The 26,072-nt window shown below is 59.5% G+C and overlaps 2 protein-coding genes across 5 annotated transcripts; one reads left to right on the top strand and one right to left on the bottom strand.

Annotated features, from left to right (window-relative positions):
- Window positions 1-369: 369 nt before the first annotated feature.
- On the top strand, window positions 370-16,189 carry LRRC56 (leucine rich repeat containing 56). 4 transcript variants are annotated; one of them, XM_070782566.1, is made up of 14 exons: window positions 370-491; window positions 1,446-1,546; window positions 2,231-2,304; window positions 2,776-2,966; window positions 5,073-5,157; window positions 5,723-5,783; window positions 11,719-11,815; window positions 11,913-12,113; window positions 12,770-12,953; window positions 13,334-13,510; window positions 13,590-13,654; window positions 13,737-13,879; window positions 14,103-14,236; window positions 15,289-16,189. In XM_070782566.1, the coding sequence occupies exons 4-14, from the start codon at window positions 2,790-2,792 to the stop codon at window positions 15,576-15,578; spliced, it is 1,614 nt and encodes a 537-aa protein (XP_070638667.1). In that variant the 5' UTR covers window positions 370-491; window positions 1,446-1,546; window positions 2,231-2,304; window positions 2,776-2,789; the 3' UTR covers window positions 15,579-16,189. The 4 variants fall into 4 exon arrangements, with proteins under 4 accessions (XP_070638667.1, XP_070638666.1, XP_070638665.1 ...); XM_070782565.1 differs by having other exon boundaries at window positions 432-491; window positions 1,456-1,546; window positions 5,070-5,157; XM_070782564.1 differs by lacking the exon at window positions 1,446-1,546 and having other exon boundaries at window positions 451-491; window positions 5,070-5,157.
- LMNTD2 (lamin tail domain containing 2) lies at window positions 16,134-25,996 on the bottom strand. Its single transcript, XM_070782563.1, has 16 exons — window positions 25,307-25,996; window positions 21,537-21,952; window positions 20,896-21,094; window positions 20,660-20,812; window positions 20,064-20,151; window positions 19,792-19,947; window positions 19,449-19,520; window positions 19,278-19,366; window positions 18,647-18,939; window positions 18,113-18,380; window positions 17,814-18,009; window positions 17,606-17,725; window positions 17,325-17,521; window positions 16,972-17,093; window positions 16,824-16,879; window positions 16,134-16,400 (listed from the first exon to the last, which is right to left on the bottom strand). The coding sequence occupies exons 3-16, from the start codon at window positions 21,081-21,083 to the stop codon at window positions 16,269-16,271; spliced, it is 2,130 nt and encodes a 709-aa protein (XP_070638664.1). The 5' UTR covers window positions 21,084-21,094; window positions 21,537-21,952; window positions 25,307-25,996; the 3' UTR covers window positions 16,134-16,268.
- Between the last annotated feature and the right edge of the window lie 76 nt (window positions 25,997-26,072).

Raw genomic sequence — 26,072 nt, 5'->3', positions numbered from 1 at the left:
CTGGGCCACACAAGTAGGCGGAGGTAAACCCTGCAGGGCCCTGGTCTCAGGGACCGCCCGACAGGGGCGCCTCCCACCTGAGAAAGGTGGGCGCGAGTCTCCACCCCACGCCACCTTTGTGGGTGCAGACCTTGGGCTCGTCTGCGCCCCGCGGGCTAGACAGCGTCTCCCCTCTCCAGCGTCCCTCCTTGTGGGAGTGGCCCTGCCGCGCGCGCGCGTGCGCTGGGCGAGACCAGCGCGAACCCCGCAACCGGGTTGGCCTCCCCCCCCCGCGCCCCAGCAACCGTCGCTAAGGGGCGTGGCTGGACCGCGCGGAGCCTAAGGATTCCCGTGGCTCGAGAATATTTGCGGATTCAGCTGAGGCCCCGCCCCCGTTGCCTTGGCGCCCAGAGCCCTCAACCCGCGGCGCAGGAACTACCGAGTCGAAGGGAGCGCCCGGCGGAGGAGGGCTCCCGGAGCCTCGGCCGGGGCACGGGGGCCGACCCCATCAGGTGAGAGCCGAGCGCACCTTTGGGTCTGGGGCCGCAGGGCTACAGTTTACCCTGTGCCAGGGGGAGAACGGAGGCCGAGGATGGAGCGGCCACGACAGGGGGGTCCCTGTGATGTCAGATCTGCTTCCCTGGGGCCCATCCCACAATCCCTGGCCCTGCTGAGGGTCTTGAGGTCACCAGTACAGGAGGAACCTCAAGCCCTGACCTCAGAGGGGTGGTAGGTGGAGGGGACCAGGAGAAGCAGCGAGTGCGGCCAGAAGCTGACATTCCCTGTGCATAGGGGAAGAAGGGCCCCCAGGTTTCCAGCCTGGGGCCTCAGGGAGTGGCAGGGCAGGAGGGGATCAAGGCCATGAACAGAGTGGACAGGTCGAGGCCAGTGAGTGAACGTGAGGGGACAGTGTCTTGAGAGCCTCAGCCTCCTACCCAGGCCCTGCTCCTTGGACCTTAGGACCTCTGGCTAAACGGGACCATACCCTGGGCCAGGTCGTGGGCAGGACCTCAGGTCAGCTGCTCTCAGGCACAGAGGGAAGAGGGTGGCCCACTGGCTTCCCAAGCTGTAGACTGGCCAGCCCAGACCTTTCCCAGAGCCCCAGGCTGGCATCCTGGGGTGGGGGGCAGCATCTTCCCAGGGGGCCTGGTGCTGGGGTCGTCCTTTGAGGCTCAAGGACTTTCACCAGCTGGAGAAAAGCGGGCAGCAGAAGAACTTTTGGAAAGAAATCCTGGCCAGAAATTTCATGAATCTCTTCCCTGAGGCTCCTCTGCATGGCTTCACCTCCTTGGGTTCCTCAGTGTGTGGTCACTCTTCACACGTGGGCATCTGGTAGCCCAGGCAACTTCTCCCGAGGCCCACCACTCCCTGCCACCCTCTTTGACAAAGGGTGACACCCCTCACCGCCCCGGCCGGGGTGGGTGGTTCCAGATGCAATGTGGAGGGTGAATCGTGACCACCCACAGGGGCTGATAGACAAAAGCAGTGGCCGGAAGCTGCACCTGCCGCGGTGACTGATGTGGGGGGAACGTTCCAGGGCCCTTGCTCTGCACACTGCACATGGCAGGTGAGCCTGGTTCTGCCCACACAAGAACCCACACTGTCTCAGGCAAGGCGCTCACTCAACTGAATGAGTCGTAAAACACCTAGGGCTGCAGGAAGGGCTCGGTCTTAGGGAATAAGTCCAGGAAGGGAGAAGGGAGCACAGGCGGGGGGCCAGTGACGCCTTGACCCAAGGTGGACAGAAGTAGCCGAGATGGCCCACACAGTCTTCTGGCTCTACTCACAGAGATGATTCCAGGGTCTGGGGCCAGGTACAGGCACCTGGGTCTTCAAGGGGCAATGCCAGCTGAGGCTGGTGCAGGTGGGCCCCCTCCTCTGTGGCCTGGGGGTAACACCAAAGATGGGCAGGGTCCTAGGGAGACCAGCCCACAAGGGACCGTCCAGAGCAACAGGCCGGGCACCCCTTTTGGAGAGAGTGGAGTTGAGCATGGAGGGAAGAGGGGATTGGAATGAAGACCAAGCATTTGCATTGGAGGGACCCAGAGGGCCCCCAGTGTTGGTCACCACATGGCTGTCTTCCCCCATCAGCCGGGCCAGGATGGCTGAAAGGACCTAAGGGCCAGGGTCCAGGCTGACAGCCCCACCGCCTCTGCGCTGCTCACTCTGAGCCCTGTGGCCTTGGCCCAGCCTGTCCCAGGTCCCTCGGGCACCGTGACCTGACCAGGAGGCCGACTCGACTCTCTTGCAGGCGCCGTCTGGGGCCACATGCCACCCTCGTGCCCAGATGTTTGACCCACGGTGGGAAAAGGCAGCTGCCTCCTGGTGAGGGGGTTTGGTGGGCACAGGGGTGGGGGGTGTGCCCGAGACCCTGGTCCTGAAGGCCCCAGGCTCAGAGACCATCGGTGGAGGACAACACGAGGCCCGAGGCAGAGCTGGCTGCTACTCCCAGTGGCAGAGGAGCAAATGGGACCTGGAGGCAGCGCCCCAGGCTTGCAGCCTCCATGGGGCTCCAGAGGGGCAGGCTAGCGCCGGCACCCCCCCAGAACCCTGAAGGATGGGCAGAGGCTCCGGGAGGGCGGCCTGCCCAGGCTACAGCGCGAGTCCAGGCCAAGGGAGGGACCGTAAGGGCCCAGGCAGGCTCTGGCTTCATTGTCGGGCCTTCTCTGGGCCAGAGAGAGGCTTGGGGGGCTTACTGTGTGCACAGACCTGTCAGCGGCTCTGCAGGGTCTCAGCTGGGCTGTGGATCAGAGGAGAAGCAGAGGCTGACCGGCTTTGCTCTCTGCCTGCACCCAGGAGGTTGGGTGTGAATGGACCAGGCCCGGGACGGAGCCCACGGGTCTCGGCCGAGCACTGCCAGCATCCAGGTTCGGGAGCTGAGCTCGCAGGGCCTGCACAACCCCCAGCCTCAGAGCAAGGCCCCAGGCCGCAGTGGGCACGGCCACAGCGAGCAGCTGGCGAAGGAGTGCCTGTCGCCCGCCAGGCTGGTGAGTGCGGGGCTGGGCTCGGCTGGCTGCCAGATGCCCTCGGCCCCCAGGGCCCCTGCTCCCCCCGGGGGCCAACCCCAGGTGCCTGGGGACACAGAAGTCCCTCGGCATTCAGGCCAGAAGGGCCCAAGCCAGGCCCTTCCACGGATTTGTTGTGCGTGGGGCTCCAGGGACCCTGAACCAGATAGAAGGGCCTTCGTCCTTGTGGAAACAGGGTGACAGGCCCCCGGAGCACGCAGCACGCAGACTTCACAAGCTGCGAGCAGAGGCGGGCAGCAGGCATCTGGGGGCTGCTCCGGCGGGGTGGCTCAGTGCCCTACTGATCCAGCTGTGGAAGCCTTTCTCCCAAACCTGGGGTGCTTATGGCAGTGCTTATGCTTACCCCCCCCCCACCCTGAGGCCCCGAAGGCTCTGCAGACCCTCTGACTGCAGGCTCCCGCCTGGCGACCCCAGGGTGCAGCCCTGCACTCCTGGCAGTGGGGCCCTTCCCTTCCTGGCCACACCCCTCACCCGCCCACCGTTGGCCATGCTGAGGTCTCGGTGCAGTCCAGTGGCCCTCCACCCCTACACATGCCTGCACCCATGTGAGAGGCACACGGGAGGGGACCCTTGGCGACCCTGGGGTGACGCAACCACCAAGAGTCCGCAGAAGGAAGCCTGGGTGCCCCAGGACCCCACCCACCTTTCCGACCAACTTGAAGGGCTCACACTGTCTGGTCACTGCTGGTGGATGGGACATTCCCGAGGGCCCCTCCCCAGCCCCCATGGCCCCCGTGTGCCTGCCCTCCAGCCGGGCCTGCAGCACAGCAGTGCCCAAGGTCTGGGTCCAGCATGGACCCGTCACGTCAGGTCAGCTGCCGTACCAGCCCCTACGCTGGGCGGGCGCCTTGACCAGGGCCACCCCGCCCACCCTGGAACCTGCCCGTCCTCCACCCAGCTTCTGGCTGGGGAGACTCACTGCCTGTGTGAGAGAAGCCCGGACTCCTGGTCTCTGATGACCACGGTCAACCTCGGTCCAGGCCGTGGCCCTCGGCGGGCGTGCTTCCTAGCACACTTGTATCCAGTGCCAACCATGCAAAGCCACTCCACTGGCAGCTGCTGCAGCATTTCTGTCTCTGCAGACTCAATCACTGGAACCGGGGGTCTCAGGCCTTGGTCCTCCAAGCACCACCCAAGGGCAGCAAGTGCCTGGCAACCGGTTTCTCCCCGAGGCCGAATCTCATGGGGTCTTTCTAACTCCACGCCTTTCTTCATTTTTCTTGTCACTGATTTGAGTTGAGAAGCCGTTGTATTTTTCGAGCCACAGGTCTCAGAACGCCTGGGCTCTCCCCATTCCAGCTGAAGTTTGCCTCCTGCAGGGCCTCATCAAACGCAGTGAGCCGTGGCCGGTTCATTCTCCCCACATCTTGCTGGGCACCTCTCTACCCACCACCAGAAGTTCACTCTGTGTGTCTTCTGCCAGCCAGGTTTCCACTGGAAACTTTTTACCAAAAAATTGCATTATCACATGACCTGTGTCTCCATCTCTCCAGTTTTAGTAACACTCATGTTACTAAATATGTTACTCATGTTAGTAATCCCTCACCCCCAGCCCTGCCACCAGTGCCCAATCCACGTCATTCCGTTTTTGCTATGGCAGCTATTGGAGCTTCATCTAGGTCTCCAAGTTCTGTATGAGTCAGCTATTGCTGTAGTGACGCCGTATAACAAACAGTTCCCAAACTCAGCAGCTTACAGTATAAGTGTACTGTCCCCGGGTATGAGGGAGGCTAGGGCTTGGCCGTGCTCAGTGGGGCGGGGCTCAGGCCCCGAGCTGCACTGGGGCTGTTCCGTGGGTCTCATTAGGATGAAGCCTCCCCCCGGGCAGGCCCTGCTCTGGCAATGGCCCCACCAGCCACACAGGGTCACGGCCTCCACTCTTGTTACATCACACTTATGGGCCAGCCAGAGCTGACTGTGGCTGGAGTTGACGTGGGTGAGGCAGGGAAATGCCCGCACCTGCTCCAGCCTTGTAGCCAAAAGCAGGAGTTTCACTGGGAGGGTGGGATGGAGGGCGTGTGACTGCAGTCTAGGTTCCAGGGCTGACGCCCCTGACCCCTGCAGCAGGCCCTGGCCCAGGTTGATGACCTCCGACTGGTGAGCATGCTGGAGATGTGTGTCAACACCCGTGAGAGCAGCCTGGGGAGCCTCGGTGAGAGCCCCTCCCCACACACACCCACCACCATCCCGGCCAGGCTGCACTTGGAGGGTCTGCCTGCTCGGACCCTGCCCTGGTCATTGGATGCCCCCTCTGCACGGCCCGCCCTGCACACCTCTCTCTGGGAACTGAGGACAGAGACTGTGTCGGCGTCCTGTTCTCCGAGGCAGCCCTGACTCAGAGCCTCCTCCCGGGGCCCTAGGGTCCCCTGCTCTGGAGCCCAGGGTGTGAGCCAATGGAGGTTCTGGCCTGGCTATGCCTGCAGGGCCCAGGGGCCAGTCGCGGGAGTGGCCTGGGGGCAAGACCCACGCTCGGTGCATGGACGCCAGCTGGGACCCCTCCCGCCAGAGTCCGGTGCTTCCATGGCCTCCTGTGTGGCCCTGCCCACTCAAGGCGCCCTGTACACCCTGGCCTGCCTCGTTCGAGCAGAGCCTCAGGCGTCAGCATGTGGCCCCAAGGCCGCCCTAGGCCTCAGCAGCTAGAGGCTGCAGGGACCAGGGCGCTGGTGCCACCGAAGGGTGGCAGGGCCGGCACTGACCTCTCTCCCTGTGCCCCACAGGGCTGCACCTGCCCAACCTCAGCCAGCTGAAGCTGAACGGCAGCTGCCTGGGTTCCCTGAGGTGAGTGCCCCGGTGGTCTCGGCCTGGGGGCCCCCGGGCATCCTGCTGTCTCTGGCTCTAACGCCCAGCCCTGGTCCTGCTGAGGCTGATGCACTCTGCCTGGAGCCTGCGGGCTGGCTTGGGCTGCTCACCGCAGGTTGTGCGGTCCCCAGAAGAGCCCACCGACCTTTGGCAAAGAAACCCCCGTCCATGAGGCTGGACAGTGCATTGCCATCTGGCTTCAGGATTTGGGGCACTCCCACACCCTCACCACCAGCCGGGCCTCGGGCCCCACGTGAAACACAGGAGCATCTTGATAACTAGTTTAAAAGACAAAGTGCAAAATGAAGGACATAGTAAGATGTTTACTTACTTGGTCGGGCTGGAAAGGACGATGCTGAAGTAATATCAGAGTTTATTTGCGATTTTGAGCAAACGGAGTGTTTTATGCAGCTAGACAGCTGTCCTGAGGCAGCAGGAGGCCAGCTGCAAATCTAGAAAGTTCTCCTGATGTTTTAAATGGGCTCTGAGTGTCCAGTTATTTTCAGGGGAGAAAATGAAGTAACTCGTGAGCAACTGTCTATTTATACTGCTGGTTATTTATATAAGGCTCCCCTCTGGCTCAGCTGGTAAAGAATCCTCCTGTGATACAGGAGACCTGGGTTCCATCCCTGGGTTGGGTCAATCCTCTGGAGAAGGGAATGGCTACCCACTCCAGTATTCTGGCCTGGAGAATTCCATGGACTGTACTGAGTCCATGCAAAGAGTCGGACACGACTCAGCAACTTTCACTTTCACTTCACCTTCAGCCATATTATGACAAAGACATCAATCCTGTAAGTTAACAGAGACAAAAAAATCATACTTTCTCCGTCATTAAGGCTTACACATTAGCTCAAAGAACAATAAAAATATATAGAAAATATATGAAGAATGGAAACTATAAAGAGAAGTGGAAGATATGAAATTAAATACGATGTACCATTTGTAACGAAACAAAATATTTGATTTCAAGCAAAAAAAAAACACTAGAAAAGTCAATTCCAGGAAAAATTGCATCATAAATTTTATGTAAAAATGCGTTCTGTTCCTTAATAACAATAGTACAAAATGCAGGAAATCTTTGTTATCAAATCCCGAAACTTGGCCAAAAAGTTTGTAGATCTCCATGGTGTGACAGTGAGCTAGTATCTGTGAAAGGGACCCGACTCAACATGACGGTCCAAGGGGGCAGTGTTCCAGCTTAGCCGACACGGATGGCCGAGACTCTAAAGCCTCAGCGGTGTTACGGGGCTGGGAAGCGTCTCGTGTGATGACTGTCACTTCATCCAAAGCTAAGGGGGAATTCAGCCCCTGAAGGTGTCCTGACATGAGGACTGGTGGGGCCGACTTCTGGGCCAGCCAGCACCCGGCACGTCCTTCCTTTGCCAGGACTGCTGGGTGGGGAACCCCAGTGACACAACTAACTTGGGGACTATCGCGGTGACCAAAGGGACGGTCTTCACTACCCCTTGACCATGGGTGTGTCCCCTTATGCCGACTGTTCAGTGAGTCCTGCCCTCTCCTTGTCTATTTCTGTGGGCTGTTTGTGTAGCCTGGGTGCACTGGAGACTTTGCGACTCTCCACCCTGCCTCCCCTACCAACTCAAGCAGAGACCCTTCATTCTGACTTTCTACCCATCAGCTCCGGCTGGTGCTAGGGGAGTTTTTCAGGAGGTTCGCCCACCTCTTCCCCTCCAAGGCCTTGGAGACAGTCTTCTCTTCTATTCATTTGTGGTCTCACTTTTTACTTTGGGGCCTTTAATCCTTCTTATCTCCCGTTTGCCCCCACTCCTGCTGTAAGATGGGGACCCAGTTCCACTCCGCAGTGCCCGGCGGGTCCGTGTTCCCCAGGCCACAGGGGCACGCTGGGGAGGTGAGAGCTCAGTCTTCACGGCGTGGCTCTGTGCTTCTGTGCTGCGACACGTGACCCTCATCAGAGTTTTCCTTTCTCCAAGCTGACCTAGCTGTTCCTGGACACTTATTCTTGCCTTTGAGTTTTACAATCAGTTTGTTGAGTTTCACACATCCTAATCCTTCGGGATTTTTTTGGGGGGGAGTGGAGAATTTTTAAAAGTCACATGTTCAGTTGATTTTTAAGTTGCATACATCCACGAAAATGGTATAGCTCTCCATATTCATGTGCGCGTTTATGTTTTTAATAGACTCTTTATTTTTTAAATTGGAGTATAATTGCTTTACACTGTTATGTTAGTTTCTGCTGTACAACAATGTGAGTCAGTTTTTTTGTATACACATGCGTGCATGCTAAGTCATCTCAGTCGTGCCCAGCTCTTTGTGTTCCCATGGACCAGAGCCTAGCAGACTCCTCTGTCCATGAGATTCTCCAGGCAAGAACACTGGAGCGGGTGCCATGCCTTCCTCCAGGGGAAACTTCCTGATCCAGGTATCAAACCTGTGTCTCCTGCGTGCAGCCCTGCATTGCAGGCAGCTTCTTTGCCACTGAGCCACCAGGGAAGGCCCTGTATGCACATACCTCCTCGCTTTTCAGTTGCCCACTGAAGGGATAAATGCTTTCTCACTGCTTAGGCCAACTGGACACAGGTTTCTGTAACTTGCAGCTGAAAGCATTCCAACTGATAAACTTTAAAGAAGATGTTTGAAGGCTATTTCTGCCTCATCAGAGCATCACAAACTAGGCAACTTGAACAGCAGAAATTGACTCAGGTCAGGGGGTCACGAGTCAAGATGAAGGTGTGTCTCCTGGGGCAGAAGGAGAACCTGGCTTGCTGTTTGCTCCTGGGGGCTTGCTGGCCATCTTTGGCGTTCCTCACCCCAGTCCCTGCCTTCACCTTGTGTAGCCTTCTTCTCCTAGTGTCAGGATCCAAATTTCCCCTTTTTAAAAGGACACCAGTCGTATTGGATCAGGGCCCACCTCATCTCCACTGGGGCTTCCGGGTGGTGCTGGTAGTAAAGAACCCACCCGCCAAGGCAGGAGACATTAGAGATGCAGGTTTCATCCCTTGGTCAGGAAAATCCCCTGGAGGAGGGCATGGCACCCCAATTCAGTATTCTTGCCTGGAGAATCCCATGGACAGAGGAGCCCCCTGGCTACAGTCCATGGAGTTGCAAAGAGCTGGACACCACTGAAGCAACTTAGCACATGTGCACACATCTCTACTAATGCTATCTGCAGAGACCCAATTTTCACATCAGGCACCTTCTGAGGTCCTGAGGGTCAGGATTCAGCACATGGATTTGCAGGGATGCAGTTCATCCCACAACAGGAAATGTGCCCTTCTGTGCCATCAGCTGGTAAGAACGAGAAGGTTCCCAGCATTCTTCCTGTGTTTCTTTGGCCAGAATTGTGCGACGTGTGCACTCTCTTACACTAGCCACTCGAGGGGATGGAACTGTGATTGCAGCGGGCTAACCAGGACCCCCACCTGTGCACCCCACTGCCGCCTGGGACAGGGCAGGACACCAGCCTCTTCTGAAGGCTGGGCTCCCTGAAACCAGAACTGAATTACTTCCCACATATTCATAGTGTTTTGATAAAATCCTGGATGAGGCCCTGTCTCTGTGGTATTCTGTTTGGTCATTGCAAATTTAGAAAAACACTGTGCTGATTTGGGATAGATTTTTCTAACCAATAAAACAATTGATTTTCATAAACGGGTCTGTTACCTCTGGTAACACTGTACCTTTGTTTTGTATTTAAACATTATTGCCAAAGTCTCCTGTTAGTTCAGATAATTTGTTAATTCAGTTGGGTTTCTATATTGATGGTCACATTATCAGCAAGTTGCGAGCACTGCCTTTCACTTTAATCTTCCTGCTTCTCTTTCTTGTCTTCTTGCTTTGGCCAGGACCTACTAGCCAACATGATGTTAAACAGTGGCAATCACAGTAGCAGGGGTCCTTGGTTTGTTCCTGATCTTAACGGATATGCGTCTGGGTTCTTCTGCATCTGTTGACATGATAATAAAGTGATATTTCTCCTTTAGTCTGATTGTGTACTGGATTCCATCGACAGATTTTGTAATTCATCCTTACATTCCTGCAGTAACACTACTTGATGAGCTATTTTTAAATCTGTAGCATTAAAATATTTGCTTCACAATTTTCACATCTGTCTTTGTGAGTAATAGCCCATTGATGGTCCAATTTGTACTTTTCTGGTCCTGGAATCAAGGACTGACTCAGACCCACGCTTCTACTGTTCTTTTCAATTGCCTAATTTTTCTTTAGAAAAACTTCTGTATAAGAAATTATTGTAGAAGACATTGACTATTCCATAATAGAATGCACTTTAAAACTGATCCAAATCCGGGGACTTGGCAGGGGCGGAGAGGAGGGAGGGCGTTAGTGACGGTCTAATTTCCTTAGTAGTTTTTAATCTACTTTTCTTTCCTTTTTTAAAAAAGCATGTATTTATTTGGCTGCATTGGGTGGCGCGTGGGATCTTTGTTGCCTCATGTGGGATTTTTCGTTGCAGCGTGTCGGTTCTGTAGTTGGGGCGTGTGGGCTCAGTACTGGTGGTGTGTGGCCTTAGCTGATGTGAAGCAGGTGGGACCTGACTTTCTGGCGCAGGGGTTGAACCCATGTCTCCTGCACTGCAAGGCAGATTCCTAACCGCTGGACTGCCAGGGAATGCCCTAGTTTTCTGTCTTTCGATACCAGGTCTCTGGGTTTTCAAGAATATTGGTGTATAGGTGGTTCTTAATGGTCTTTTGCTATTTTAAATTGCTCTCAAGACCATAATTATTCCTCTTTTTAAGTCCCATACATTAATTTGCATGGTCCCTCTGTTTATCCTTGATCAGTCTTGCCAAAGGGTTGTCTGTAAGTTTTTAAAGAGTCAGCCTTGGGCTGTGTTTATCTTCTCTGATTTTTCTGGTTATTACTAGTATTATTCTGATACCTTTAACAATTTTTAAACATTGACTAACTTATTTATGGCTGCCCTGGGCCTCCCTTGCTGTGTGCAGGCTTGCTCTGGTTGGCACGAGCAGGAGCTCCTCTCTAGGTGCGCAGGCCTGCTCATCGTGGTGGCTTCTTGGTGCCCAGCACAGGCTCCTGGGCACGTGGGCTCCGGGAGGTGCGGCACGCAGGCCGCAGGCTCAGCGGCTGCAGGCAGTGCCAAGGGAATGAGCTGTCCAGGCGCCTTCAGGGGACGTTCTGAGAGGCACAGAAGAACACATGGCCTCTTGCACCCTCAAAACAAAAACAGCATTCGACTTATGAGAGAACAGCTAAGGGCGCTTAGGAATTAAATGTGTGATGCTAACAGCAACGTGGGAAGACAACGGGACCTCCCAGAAAGCAGAGGAAAGGGGCAGGCTTGGAAACGGGAGAGAGAGGGGCTGATGACGAGGCCACACGGGCGAGGCCGAGCTCCAGACGTGAGAGTAGAGGACATTAGGAGAGAAAGCAGACGAGTGCATCCCAGGAGCCGATGGAGAGCCCTGGTCTGCCCACCCGCGGGGCAGCGGCCACCATGAGGGAGGTGGCACAGACCAGTCCCAGCGGGGAGGGGTTTTCCTGCAGGCACATCTGGGCTGGGGAGGGGCTGCAGGGGGGAAATCATCCGCAAGAAAGGCCTGGGGAGAGCGGGAGGGAGGGCCCCCGCTGGCCCCGCTGGGGAGGCCAGGTCCACCACAGTGGGCAGCTGCCATCTAGCACAAGGGCGACCTGCAGCCAGGCCTGGGCCCTCCAGCGGCTGCAGCCAGGAGGGAAGGCAGGCAGCCGGGCGCTCTGGAGCTCCTCCTCGGCCCGGAGGCCGCACAAGCCGGTCCCAGCGGCCCCCGCGTCTGGAGACAGCAGATGTGGGTGGCGGCGGGCACAAGGCAGGGCACAGGGCCTGTGCAGTCACCGACACAGCCCCCCACCCCGGGACAGCACTGACCAGCGCCTCACCCCAAGACAGCACTGACCAGCGCCCTGCCCTCTGCAGGGACTTGGGCACCTCCCTCAGCCACCTGCAGGTGCTCTGGCTGGCTCGCTGCGGCCTGGCCGACCTGGATGGCATCAGCTCCTTTCCTGCCCTGAAGGTGGGCCTGCCCTGCCCTGTCGGGGGTGGGGGGCGGACAGGGGGCAGGAGGTGGGTGCGGCCCTGATGAGCACCCCCTCCCCTGCCGTGCCCCCCAGGAACTCTACCTCTCCTACAACAACATCTGGGACCTGAGCCCGCTGTGCCTGCTGGAGCAGCTGGAGGTGCTGGACCTAGAAGGCAACTGCGTGGAGGACCTGGGGCAGCTGCGTTACCTGCAGCTGTGCCCGCAGCTGGCCACACTCACCCTGGAGGGCAACCCACTCTGCCTGTGGCCAGGCTCTGGCCCAACCCACCAGGTGCACACCAGCAGGCGGGAGGCAATCTGTGCTGCCAGCTCCTCGGCCGGCCAGGGGACTGCTCTGCCCACCTGAACGGGCCGGATGGCAGCAGATCCCGGGGGACCCGCCCAGGGCACGTCGGGGCCTCCTCACCAGGAGCTCCTCCTCATATTGCTGGGGGCCCGGTGGCCGCCTCCATGTCCCCCTAGATTCCAAAGGGCCACACATACCCGGGCCAGGCCCTGGCTCATGTGTGCTCCCAGGAGAGGTCTGTGCACACGCCATGTGGAGCGCAGTCTCCACGTGGAGTCATGTGCGCACACCCTGCAGGCCCCGTTCAGAGATGCCCCTATGCTGGGGGCTGCGCCACCTCGGCCAGAGCTCCCTCCGCCCGCCCGGCTGCTTCCACCGCCCACGGGGCTAAGCTCCAAACTCAGGGCAGCCCTGCAGGCCAGAGGGCAGCCCTGGACCCTGGCAGTGAGCCCGGAGAGTGTGATCATGCGTGGGCAACAGCCCAGGGTCCCAGCAGTCCCTCAGGTTCCAGAGTGACCCAGGCGGGCCTGGCCCCAGCAAATCCCGGCTCCCCAGCCCCGCCCACAGCGGGGCTGGGGGAGCAGCTCAGGCCCAAGCTGGCCTGATGGGTCCCCTGGACTCAGGCCCGCCCCCACCCGCAGGTGCCCCAGGGCTACAACTACAGGGCAGAGGTCAGGAAGCTCATCCCCCAGCTGCAGGTCCTGGACGAGCTGCCTGCCGCACACACGGGCCTGCCGGCCTCTCAGAAGCTGGACCAGGACTGGCTGCTGGTGAAGGAGGCTATCAAGGAGGGCTGCACCCTAGACAGCCTGCTCCCCAGGCCGGGTACACGCAGCCACGTCCAGGCGCCTCGGGCTGGGGCCACCCCGCCCCGCCTGCGGATCTCACCTGAGAGCCCCAGGAGGGGCTGCACCCCGGTCCCGCCCGCAGGCTGCCTCCTGTGTCCCTTCTCAGACCTGACCCCTTGTCCCCAGAGTCCTGCACACACACAACCCCAGGCCAGGACACCCTCCCTGGGAGCAGCCTTGGTGCAGGCCTCCCCCACCATCCACAGAGGGAAGGGAGAAACCTGCCATCCCGTGACTCGGGGCCTCAGGCACACTGACGCAGGGTGGTGGGCTCCGTGGACGGGGTTCAGCTCGGGGGACTCCTGGCTGATCAACTGGCGTGCGCCTTGGTGACCTCTGATTTTGACCCTCGGGCAGATCAAACCCACGGCTCCCCCATGTGGAGACTGAGCCCTGAGCTGTGCCTGCCTGAGACCCAGCCCTGGGCCCCCAGGCGCGGGCCTCTCTCCCTGCTGGTTCCCGGGATGCCCCTGCCTGAAGGCCTCCTTCCCAAGGGCCCGGCCCCAGAGGATGGCACCAGCAACCTCACCCACGGTAGGTGATCCGCCTCAGTGTGAAGCTGCCCTGAAGCCCTGAGGCCCCAAACCAGGCCCAGCCACACCCTCTTCTCCAGGCGCCGGCCGGGTCCTCTGTGGGAACCCCACCAAAGGCCTGCGGGAGCGTCGGCACGGGTGCCAGGTACAGCCTGCCCCCACGGCGGGCAGCACCCAGCCCCCAGCCCCGGCAGGCCGTGCCCTGAGCCAGTCCTCTCCCTTCCCAGGCTGGGGTGCACCCAGAGAAGCTGCCCTCTCCCAGGCTGGAAGAACTGGCCCCCAGGGCCTCCGCCTCGGAGCCTGACCCTGCCGACGATCATGACCTCCTGGCCTGGGCCGGGCTTCAGGCTTTGAGGGAGCTGCGCCTGCGGTGGGTGCCACCTGCCCCACACCCCAGCCCTGCCACCCTATGTGCTCTGACCAGGGCGGGGTAGGGGGGCCTTGTGGCTGGGACCTGCCTTGGCTGAGTGGTTGCTGGTCCCCGGGTGGCTGGAGGGTCGGGTCACGGGAGCCCAAGGCTGCCCCAAGTCACACTCCTCTGGGATCTGCTCCAAAGGAGGAGCAGGCTGCAACCTCCCCTGCCCACACCCCAGCCCCCTTCCCAGTAGGTGCCCAGAGTCCTGGGAGGAGGGGGCCGCAGGCCCCTGGGGCCCACAGAGGGGCCCTGAAGAGCAAGAGGACGAGGCTGGGCCCAAGCCTCACCGCAGCCCCCCAAGCCTGGCCCCAGGTAGCCTGCCTGACAGAGCCAGCACCGCAGAGCAGCACCGGGCTGAGGCGGGAGGGGCAGGGAGGGCCTCTCCTGGGGGTGGGGGCTCAAGTTCCCCTCCCCTGAGCCCAGGGGCCAGGCAGCCGGGTCAGCTGGCTGAAAGAGGGAGAGGGCAGGCCCTCCCGACAAGGGAGGTGCATGCGGAGCCAGAGGGGCCCTGAATGAGAGTGAGTGGCCCGGGGAGGGGCCAGGGCCAACACATGGGGCAGACCAGCGGAGGTTCCCGGGAGCACAGCGCAAGCCCAGCGAAGGGAACAAGGCCCCCAGGTGGGTGGGCAGGAGACCACGGTGGGGGGTGGTGGGTGGCAGCTACTGCCTTTCCTCTGCAGACAGGGCCTGTCCTGGGCTGGGGCAGAACTAAGCCAGGCAAGACCCTCCCTCAGGGACACTGGCTCGAGTGACCGTGGCTGAGCAGAGCCAACGCGTGGGCTGTGAGGCAGAGAGAAGGGGCGAGGGGGGCTTCCTGGAGGAAAGGTTTGAACCGACTTGCAGAACAACTGGGCAGGCAAACCCGGGCATTTGTAAGCAGGGGCTGCAAGGTCGGCTGAACGACCCTGCGGAGCGGGGGGTGTCGGTGGGGGGGGCACCAAAGAAGCCAGGACGGAGCAGGGACAGGGCCGAAGCTCCGCACTGGCTGTGCTGCTGCTGTGCCTGGGGGAGGGGCTGGGGAAGGCGGGCCTGAGACAGCCAGGACCTCACCACCTGGTTGAGGCCGGAGAGGAGAGAGCGAGGGAGCGCGGGCAGGCAGCCTGCAGGAGTGGCTGGAGGAGTGACAGCCAGTGAGGGACAGAGAGGTGCTAGGACCTCCTACTCCAGTCAGTGTCCAGGAGGGCACTGGGCGATCACGAACACACCCACCCAGCCTGCCCTCGGGTGGGTGCCAGGGCTTCGCTGCCCGGGGGAGGTTTGGGAATGACCCCGGCACCACCTGCCTGTGAGCAGACACTACGGCCCTGCTGTGGGGCCCGGCCCCGGTGGCCCTGTCTGACCTGCTGTCTTTCTTCCTTTCCCAGAGTCTTCCAGGACCTCGGGGTACAACCTGATCCCCTGTCCCCCCAAGTCCTTCAAGCCAGACCGGGGCCGCAACTCCTGGGGGTCCACAGATCTGCAGTTCCGGGGGCGTAGGCTCAGAACCCTGGGTAGTTTGGGGCCTGGCCTGGGTCAGGGGCTGGCTCCAGTGACTGCTCTGAGAGCCCGAGAAGTGACCTCAGGCCCCAGTCCTCAAGCAGAGGGATGTCCAGGCCCAAAGCCAGCCCCAGACTCAGCAGCCAGACCCCCAGCCTCCGGGGCATGCCGCACCTGACACTGACCACCCCAGCCCGACCCCACCCTCATGTACACCCCTCCCCACTGCCAGGCCGGCCTGGCGGGTGGCCAAGGGCCCCAGGGCAATCGTGGAAGGCCCAGCTGCACTCCGGCCTCATAGAATCCAGAGCACCTGGGCGAGCATGCTGGGCAGGGGAGAAGTGGGCCTGGTACAGGAGAGGACCCTCTTGGTGGAGGGAAGTCAGGAGCTGGGACCACCAAGAGGGGAAGAGGTAGAGCCCAGGAGAGAATGCACAAGTCCCCACCACTGGCCCTGCCGCCCACCTATTCCGTGAGGCCCGGCCTTCCCTGAGGAGCAGGCCTGAGAGAAAGCAGGTTGGGCCCCGGCCAAAGTGGGTGGAACTGGGCCCTGGCCAGTCCTTGGCCAGCCCTCCAGCCACCCAGGGCTCTAAGCCACCCTTGGGCTGCTGCGATCCCAAGTAGAAGCACTTGCCGTCGGCCAACCCTGGTGGACCGGTGGGGTTCCCTGCGTGGGGATGGGACGACAGCTCCCTCCTCCCGGAAACCAAAGGAATCATTTTCGACTCTCAGGTGTACAGAAATGCGGTTTACTTGGTAGGCGGCGTTCAATAAATTATGCAGCCGGCACCGTCTGCCTCCCGTGCTTTCTTCCTGCCCCACCGCCACAGTCGTGGAGACTTGGGGGCGCAGGCCGCCAGGCCCGGCCCTACAGCGGCCAGCGAGTGTCCACGGTGATGGGCGGGCAGCTGAGGAAGCGGAAGCCGAACCTGCTCTCAGCCGTGCTCTGCACCGACAGCGCCACCATTGGACAGCCGCAGTCCACCCTCTTCCGGCACACCTGGGGGGGCGGAGCCCGAGAGGCCGCTGGACGGGAAGGGACGGGGCCTGGCAGGGGGCGGGGGTCTGATGATGGGCGTGGCCTAGTGAAGGGGCGGGGTAGGAGGGCGTGGCCTGATGGTGGGGCGGGGTCTGAGGGTGGGCGGGTCCTGGTGGAGGGCGGGGCCTGAGGGTGGGGCGTAGTCTGAGGGCAGGGCCTGGTGGAGAGGCAGGGTCTGAGGGTGGGGCGGGGCCTGAGGGTAGGCGGGGCCTGAGGGCAGGCGGGGCCTGAGGGTGAGGCCAGGGACCCGGTGGAGGGGAGGGGTCTGAGGGCAGGAGGGGCCTAAGGGCGGGGGATCCTGGTGGAGGAGCCTGAGGGCGGGGCCTGGTGGAGGGGCGGGGTCTGTGGACGTGGTCTTAGGGCGGGGCGGGGCGGGGCACTCACCCGGATTTTGTGGTCCTTCCTACCCTGGCAGTCCTGGAGGCCCACCCCGACCTCTGCTGGGAAGAGGATGGGTGGGGTGGGCCGGGCGCCCCCTCCTTGCCGGCCGCCCCTCCTCCACGTTCCTCCCAGCTGCGCACTCAGCACTCACCGGGGATGGGGATGGAGGGCAAGAGCTCTGGGTGGGTCTGGGCCACGTCCTCGGGCCATACTGGCGCCTCCCGCTGGCGGAGGAGCTTGATGGTACTCAAGCGGGGCAATTGGACCCTTGGCCTGGCGAGGGAGGGGTCGTGAGAGACAGCCTGCCAGCGGGAAGGGGTGGTCCCGGGGCAGACGCGGCCTGGGGAGGTGGAAGACCTGAGGGGAGGCCAGAACAGGCGGAAGGGTGGGACCTGGGGAGGTGGGGGGCAGTCCTAGCAGGGAGTCTGGGGTCTTTGCCAAGTCCTGGGCGGCTAACCCTAACCCTGGGGAGGAAGCAGGCACTGAAGGACCCGCGGTCCCCACCCCGGCCTCCGGCGCCCAGCCCGGGCCTCCCGCACCCGACCCTTGCGCGGGGGTCGAGGCTGGGGCTGATGCTCCGCAAGGTCAGCTTCGGGCCGGGCCTCTGAAAGTGGGAAACAGTCGATGGACAAGTCGGTGTTGTCTGCGAAGATCCTGGACACTGGGGTCACGCAGTGTGGGGACTGGTGCTCGCTGAGGACCTACGAGGCCGTGGGAAACACGGAAGTCACCCCTACTCCACAAAGCCGGCCCGTCCCCCCACCCGCGCTGGGACCTGCTCTGACCTCGCCTTGGGGGTTCAGGAGGAGGGTCACACAGCTTCGGCTGGAGTAGAAGTGGACGGGCTCCCGGCCCAAGGAGGAGAGCTGCTGCCGCCTGGTACTGCAGGGCCCCTCACCCCACACCTGGGAAGAGCCGGGGGGTGAGGGGCACCGGGTGAAGGGCTGGCCGCTGGAGGGCTGGGCCTCAAGGGGCGCGGGGAGCGGGGCTCACCGTGATGTGGTGCCGCGGAGGCAGCAGGGTGCTGGGTGGGAAGCGGTACATGCACACGGGGAAGTCGAGCACCAGCTGCTGCAGCACGAAGCCGCCCAGGTCCACCGTCTCCTCCAGCGACTGGTTGAGGATGCGCACGAACCTCTGGCGGCGGCTAACCGCCATGATCTTCAGGCAGGAGCCCGAGGGGCTGGGGCTGGAGTGCAGGCAGGGGCTCTGTGCCAAGTCAGTGGGGTCCCTTCCGCCACAGTCCCTCTAGGAGACCTGACCCTGCAGTCCCAGCTGGGTCCCCTCCTCACCTTGGACAGTGCCTGGAATGCCAGAGATGGGAATCCACCCCAGACTCAGGCTCCGGGCCATTCTTGCCCTGTTCGTCTGAGTGGGTTTTCTGGAGATGCACGGAGAGGCGGGCTGCCTGGGAGGGGACCCCCAATCTGGAGGGTCCAGGGTCCACCGAGGACATCTCCTGTGAGGCTGGACCTGGCCCGCAGTGCCCTGAAGGTCCGTGTGGGAGAGGAGCAGCACTAGGGATCAGATCTGAGCAGGAGGGATAGTGGGCCCCCGCACCTGGGAGAAGCAGAGAAATACCGTGCAGTACTTGGTGGGGGGTGGGGCGGCCAGTGGATTCACGCCAGAGCACAAAGGCAGCGGCAGGAGTCCTCCAAGCCCACCCTAACCCCCAGGGACAGGGTTGGAGAGGCCCCCACAGCCTCACACTGGGCAACCGTGAAAGCCAGGAGGTTAGGGGGATGTCCTTCGGGGCTTGGGGCAGAGATCACAGTCCTGCAGGCGTGGGAAGGGGAAGAAACCAGGAGAGACCCGCCCCGCTCCACCTTCGAATGTTGCCTGACTGTCCCTGCAGAGGCTCTGTGCCCGCGCCTCCACCTGCTTGGCAGTGTGGCTAGGCACTTGGGGAGGGTCCCCTGTTACTTTATGCACGCGATTATGCGCCGCCAGCTGGCTGTTGCTGGACTCGGAGTCGGCACCCCCAGAGCTGCTGGTGCCCGCCAAGGGCAGGGAGCTCCACTCGACACTCTTGAGATTGTGCTCTTGGTGCCTACAGCACAGCTCTGAGCTCCACTGATCAGGCGGTGAGGCTGTTGGGAGCTGCGAGGTCCGGGGGTGCCTGCAGGTCATGACCAACTTGCTGCCCAGACCTCTGGCTCCTGGACACCAGCTCTGCCCCCATCTGACCTCCATCAGATGGGGACAGGGCCCACCAAGTTGTGGCCCCAGTCCCTAGGACCCCACCTGAGCAAAGGGCTCATGGGTAGACAGTTGACCCCAGAACGATTTCCCTTCATCCCTGACTGCAAGCTGCAGGTCAGAGAACTGACGCTTGGAAAGTTTAAATGACCTGTCCCCAGACACTAAAGGATGGAACTGGACTTTGGTTCATCCCAGCCAAGGCAGGCCCTCCCCTCTTCTACCTCCCCCTGGGGAGTCCCCATCCAGTGCAGTTACTTTTGATCTGAGCTGGACTCGAGGTTGGTGAAGAGGTTGGGGTACCGGTGTGCAATGCTGTTCCAGTCCACATCCTCCAGCCGGAAACCCTGGCCAGGGAACAACAGGCAGGTGACCTGACGCTCCTGCAGGACTGCAGATCCAAGAACATACCTGGAGGGCCTCATTTACCTCCCCAGCAGTGGGGGCCTGATCATTCTCAGAGAAGTCACTGAGGTCCATCAGGGTCTCTGCCGTCACCACCTGCAAAGGGGACAGGAGGCCAGCAGGCAGGGGCTGGGGCGGGGAGCACAGCCCTCTGCCCAAGGCCACTCTGCCCTCCAGCCTCCCCAGCACCTGAGGCACACACTTGCTGAGAGCCAGGTGGGAGGGACCACAGGCTTGGTTGCTGGTCCCTGGTCCAGGAGGCAGGCCTCCAGGGAGGCCAAGGCCCCTGAGTGGAAGCACCAGTCTGAAGGGGGCAGCCAGCTGACCAAGGAGGGTGGGCTGGGGGGCCACCCATAGCCAGGCTCACCTCCACGCTGCCCGTGGAAGAACGCAGCACGCGGCCCACCCAGGAGGAGCGGGCCAGCTGCAGGAGGCAGGACTTCTGGAAGGCCTGCAGCTCGGCTTCCAGCTGCCGCAGCGCGTCCTCGGCCTGCTGCAGCCTCTCCTCCAGACGCTTCTTCTCCTGCTCGGGTGGGTCAGCAGTGGGCGGGGCCTTTCGACCCCTATCCTGGCCCGCCCCACCCTGGCTTGGCCTCACCCCCCGCCCCGCCCCCGTCCCTGATCCCTCTTGCCCTTCACCAGTTGGGCCTTTTCCTTCTGTGCTTTCAACTCCAACGTCAGCTTTTGGACCTGGTTTTGCAGGAACTTATCCTTACTTCTTGAGCTCCTAGGGAAGGGGTAGTCTCAGCAGCTCCACTTCTGGGTCCGCAGCCTCTTCACTCATTAGGGTGCCCCGGCCAGGCAGGCGGGTCAGGCCCTGAAGACGTCTGGGTCGGAGGCCGGGTCTAGGCTGGGTTCAACACCCATCAACATGCTTGGGAGCTAGGGTCTGGGTGGTTTACAGTGTATTAACTTCTTTAGGGTTAGGGCAGAGAAGGCAGTGACACCCCGCTCCAGTACTCTTGCCTGGAAAATCCCATGGACAGGAGCCTGGTAGGCTGCAGTCCATGGGGTCGCTAAGAGTCGGGCACGACTGAAGCGACTTAGCAGCAGCAGCAGCAGCAGCAGCAGGGTTAGGGCAGGGGATCAGAGCCAGGTAAGGACTGGGGCTAGAGGCATAGGTCAGGGTCAGGGCAGGGGTCAGGCTTGGTGGTTGACGTTGGAATCAGACATAAACCCCAGGTTAAGGACGGGCCGGGGACTGAGTGGGTGGGGGACCAGTGCACACCACTGACCTCTCGGCTGGAAGCCCAGCCACCTCCTGTAGGATACGGCAGTGTCGGGCTTCACGCTGATTCTGGATGGCCCACCGCAGGGCCTGGATCTCCAACTCCCTCTGCCCCCAGAGCAGCCGCAGGGTGCGGGGGTCCAGGGACTCCAAGGCCGACCTGAAACACCAGCCCCCCTCGCTGCTTGGTCACCGTCTGGCTGGCCTGACCCGAGCAGCTGACCACACCCCTCCCCTCCTTACTGCAGGTTGATGGAGGAGACCATCCTGGTGGAGCTGGGCTTGGCATTCTGAGGGTGTGTGGAAGCCACAGGGTCTGCAGCGGCGCCCACTGGAGGCCCCATGTGGCCACTCACTGGTTCTCCGTCCACCAGAGACGCGAGAGCCTCTTCCTCAGCGTCTTCAGCCTCCTGACAAGACTTGGGGGCCATTCTTGATGTTGCTGGGGGCGCGTAGAGGAAGGGTGCTGGGGCTTCACCGGGTCTGGTGTGTGCACCCTGCAGGGCTCTCCGTACACAGCCAACCTTGTGTATGATGCCCCCAGACGGCCCTGCTGGTTCACGGGGTGTCGCTCTCCAAGAGGGGGTGCGCGTGTGTATGTGTGTGTGAGTGTGCGTGTGTGTCTGCCCCACTGAATGGCACACTACTAGTCACCTGAGTGTCTACACCTGCGCGTTTCTGAGCAGACCAAGGCAGCAGGCCACCCCACCCCTGGCACAATGTCCTTGGGTGCTCAGCCATTCCCTGTCATCTCTTCTCTGTCACCCTTGCCTCCAGGACCTGAGTGCCTGTCCCCCAGCCTAGAGCACGGGTCCCCAAAGGTGCTGGTCCTTCACTGGTGCGGTCTCTGTCCCCTCAGAGCCGGGGTCCTCCCCAACACTCACCTGAGGCCTGAGGTCCAAGCAGGCCTGGGGAGAGAAAGGAGCTACAGGGTTGCCATGGATACCAGCAGCCAGAGGGGAGGGGCTGTTTGTTACCAGGAGCCTCCAGGGAGACCCAGACCAGGGCCCCAGGTGAACCCTGGCCCCGTCCTTGTCCAGCCTGAAGGAGAAGCTGTGAGGGGCTGACCGACAGCCCAGCTAACCTCAGCAGACCCAGGAGACACAGAGTGACCCACAGGGCCTGCCACCATCACCCGCTCAGCTCAACAGCCCCAACCAACCCTGGGGAGGCTCCCGTGGGCCCTCCCTGGCTGACCATGGCAGTCGGTGGGTGTTGGGGGCACTGCTGCTCTGTGAGTGTGTCCACAGGCCAGAAGGACGGCGGTGCTGAGCATGTGACCTCACTGGGGCCCAGCTGTCTGGGGAAAGGGAAGAGAGGGAGGGGTGAGCCCTGAGGACCTGGGCCAGCGGCTTGCTGAACTCTGGCCCCAGGGGGCCCCTTCATGCCCTCCCCCGCCCCTTTGCCGTACTGACTGCTGTGCCTTTAGCTCCTAAGCCCCAGTACAGAAGCCTCCCTCCCGGGGTTCACCCACAGCACTGGAGTGACTGTGAGGAGCTTTGGGACACATAACGACAACGATAGTATCTAACTGAACGCAGAGTTCCAGAGAAGAGCAAGGAGAGGTCAGAAGACCTTCTTAAATGAACCTGCAAAGAAATAGTGGAGAATAATAGAGTGGGAAAGATCACATATCTCTTCAAGAAAATTGGAGATGCCAGGGGAACATTTCATGTGAAGATGTTCGTGATAAATGACGGAAACAGTAAGGACATAACAGAAGCAGAAGAGACTAAGAAGAGGTGGCAAGAAAACACAGAAGTACTATACAAAAAAAGATCTTAATGACCTGGATACCCACGATGGTGTGATCACTCACCTAGAGCCAGACATCCTAGAGTGTGAGTCAAGTGGGCCTTAGGAAGCATCACTATGAACAAAGCTAGTGGAGTTGATGGAATTCCAGCTGAGCTATTTAAAAATTTTAAAAGATGATGCTGTTAAAGTGGTGTACTCAATATGCTAGCAAATTTGGAAAACTCAGCAGTGGCCACAGGACTAGAAAAGATCAGTTTTCATTCCAATCCCAAAGAAGAGCAATGCCAAAAATCTTCAAACTACCACACAATTGCACTCTTTTCACATGCTAGCAAGGTCATACTCAAAATTCTTCAAGCTAGGCTTCAATAGTATGTGAATTGAGAACTGATGTTCAAGCTGGATTTAGAAAAAGCAGAGGAACCAGGGATCAAATTACCAATATCCATTGGATCATAGAAAAAGCAAGAGAACTCCAGAAAAACATTTACTTCTGCTTCACTGACTATGCTAAAGCCTTTGACTGTGTGGATCACAAAAAACTCTGGAAAATTCTTCAAGAGATGGGAATACCAGACCACCTTACCTGTCTCCTGAGAAATCTGTATGCAGGTCAAGAAGCAACAGTTAGACCCAGACATGGAATAACAGGCTGGTCCCAAATTGGGAAAGGACACATCAAGGCTGTATTTTGTCACCCTGTTTATTTAACTTCTATGCAGAGCACATCATGTGAAATGCTGGGCTGGAGGAGTCACAGGCTGAAATCAAAATTGCTGGGAGAAATTTCAACAACCTCAGATATAGAGAAGGAGAAGGCAATGGCACCCTACTCCAGTACTCTTGCCTGGTAAATCCCATGGACGGAGGAGCCTGGTGGGCTGCAGTCCATGGGGTCTCGAAGAGTCGGACACGACTGAGCAACTTCACTTTCACTTTTCATGCATTGGAGAAGGAAATGGCAACCCACTCCAGTGTTCTTGCCTGGAGAATCCCAGGGACAGGGGAGCCTGCTAGGTTGCCGTCTATGGGGTTGCACAGAGTTGGACACGACCGAAGCGACTTAGCAGCAGCAGCAGCAGCAGCAGCAGCAGATACACAGATGATACCGCTCTAATGGCAGAAAGCAGAGACAAACTAAAGAGCCTCTTGATAGCGTGAAAGAGGAGAGTGAAAGTGCTGCTTTGAAACTCAACATCCAAAAAACTAAGATCAGGCATCCAGTCTCATCACTTCATGGCAAATAGAAGGGGGAAAATGTAGAACCAGTGACAGGTTTTACTGTCTTGGGCTCCAAAATCACTGTGGATGGTGACAGTAGCCATGAAATTAAAAGTTTGTTGTGTGGATCACAACAAACTGTGGAAAATTCTTCAAGAGATGGGAATACCAGACCACCTTACTTCCTCCTGAGAAATCTGTATGCAGGTCAAGAAGCAACAGTTAGAACCAGACATGGAACGGACTGGTTTCAAATTGGCAAGGGAGTACTTCAAGGCTGTATATTGTCACCCTGCTTATTTAGCTTATATGCAGAGTACATCATGTGAAATGCCAGGCTGGCTGAAGCACAAGCTGAAATCAAGATTGTCAGGAGAAATATCAATAACGTCATATATGCAGATAACATTACTCTTATGGCTGAAATCGAAGAAGAACTAAAGAGCCTCTTGATGAAAGTGTAAGAGGAGAGTGAAAAAGCTGGCTTAAAATTCAATATTAAAAAAACTAAGACCATGGCATCCAGTCCTATAACTTCATGGCAAATAGATGGGGAAACAATGGAAACAATGAGAGACTTTATTTTCTTAGGTTCCAAAATCACTGCAAAGGTGACTGCAGCCATGAAAGTAAAAGACACTTGCTCCCTGGAAGAAAAGCTATGACCAACCTAGACAGTATATTAAAAAGCAGAGACATTACTTTGCCAACAAACGTCCTTCTAGTCAGTTATGGTTTTTCTAGTAGTCATGTATGGATGTGAGAGTTGGACTATAAAGAAAGCTGAGCGCTGGAGAATTGATGTTTTTGAACTGTGGTGTTGGAGAAGACTTTTGAGAGTTCCTTGGACTGCAAGGAGATCCAACCAGTCAATCCTAAAGGAAAACAGTCCTGAATGTTCATTGGAAGGACTGATGCTGAAGCTGAAGCTCCAATACTTTGGCCACCTGATGCAAAGAGTTGACTCATTGGAAAAAACCTGATGCTGGGAAAGATTGAGGGCAGGAGAAGGGGACGACAGAGGATGACATGGTAGGATGGCACCACCGACTCAATGGACGTGAATTTGAGCAAGCTCCGCGAGTTGGTGAGGGACAGGGAAGCCTGGTGTGCTGCAGTCCATGGGGTCGCAAAGAGTTGGACACAACAGAGCGACTGAACTGAACTGAACTGATGGTTTTTCCAGTAGTTATGTGTGGATGTGAGAGTTGAACCATGAAGAATGCTGAGAGCCTTCAGCTGAGCAGAAGAATTGATGCTTTCAATGTTTTGTGCTAGAGAAGAAAGTATATTAATCCTGAATATTCCCTGGAAAGACTGATGCTCAAGCTGAAGTTCCAATACTTTGGCCACCTGATGCGAAGAGCCAACTCATTGGAAAAGGCCCTGGTTCTGGGACAAATTGAAAGCAAAAGGAGAAGGGGGTGACAGAGGATGAGGTGGTTGGATGGCATCACCAACTCTATGGACATGAGTTTGAACAAAGTTGGGGGAATAGTGGAGGGCAGAGGAGCCTGGCATACTACAGTCTATGGGGTCAGAAAGAGTCGGATGTGACTTAGGGGCTGAACAATACCGAATAGCTCCCTTGCCCCTGGACCTGGACAAAAGTGAGCCCCAGACCTGACCCGTAAGACCATGCCCTCTGCTTTTTGCCCCACCTTCATTCCCTCACCATGCATTCATTCAGACTTTCAACTTTTGCTCCTGCAGGGCTTGTAGTGGGCAGGAGGGAGAAACCCCCGCTCTGGGCCAGTCTGACTTGGGCAGTGCAGGTTCTAGGCGTCCTTGCTGCTGATCCACACAGACAGCACTGAGACTATGAGGGACTCCGGCTGCCTCGCCGGCCTGGGGTCTCCGGGCAGAATAGCAGGACTCGCCTGGCGGAGGAGTGTGTTTACAGCTCGGGCCAGCCTTGGGCCCCACTGAGCCTCAGACAAAGAGCCCAAGGCCTTTGTCCCAGTCAACCTCTTGGCGGCCCCCTCCCCCATCAGGATTGTCAGCCTGGCAGCAGCCGGAGAGGACCAGCGGCCAACCAGCTCCACTCCCTCCCGTCTTGAGCCCCCGGACTCCCGCGCGTCCCATCACGTCCCAGGCGAGGGGAGGGGCGATGTCAGCCCCGTTGCCCTCCTGGGTGCAAGCCAGGCTCGCGGGGTCCCGGGCCGGCGCCCGGTCCCTTAGGCGGGAGACTCATCAGACGGGACGGCTTCTGCCAAAGTCAGCCAGGAAACGCGGCCAGGCACCTGCCCCACGCGCCGCCTGCGCCACGGAAGGCAGCGCTCTTCCGCGCGGTGAGCGGGTTCGGGGCGCGCGTGGACCCGGGCGCTCTCGGCCCCCCGCGCCGCCGAGCCCCGCCCACACCTGGGCGCCGCCGGGGGCGGGGCGGGCGGGGAGCCAATGGGGAGGCCCAGGGGAAAGGCTCTGCGTAGGTGACTAATGGG

The sequence above is a fragment of the Bos indicus genome, chromosome 29, assembly GCF_029378745.1.
Source record: "Bos indicus isolate NIAB-ARS_2022 breed Sahiwal x Tharparkar chromosome 29, NIAB-ARS_B.indTharparkar_mat_pri_1.0, whole genome shotgun sequence".
NCBI classification, from domain to species: Eukaryota; Metazoa; Chordata; class Mammalia; order Artiodactyla; family Bovidae; genus Bos; species Bos indicus.
This window is presented reverse-complemented; position numbering and strand designations above follow the sequence as displayed.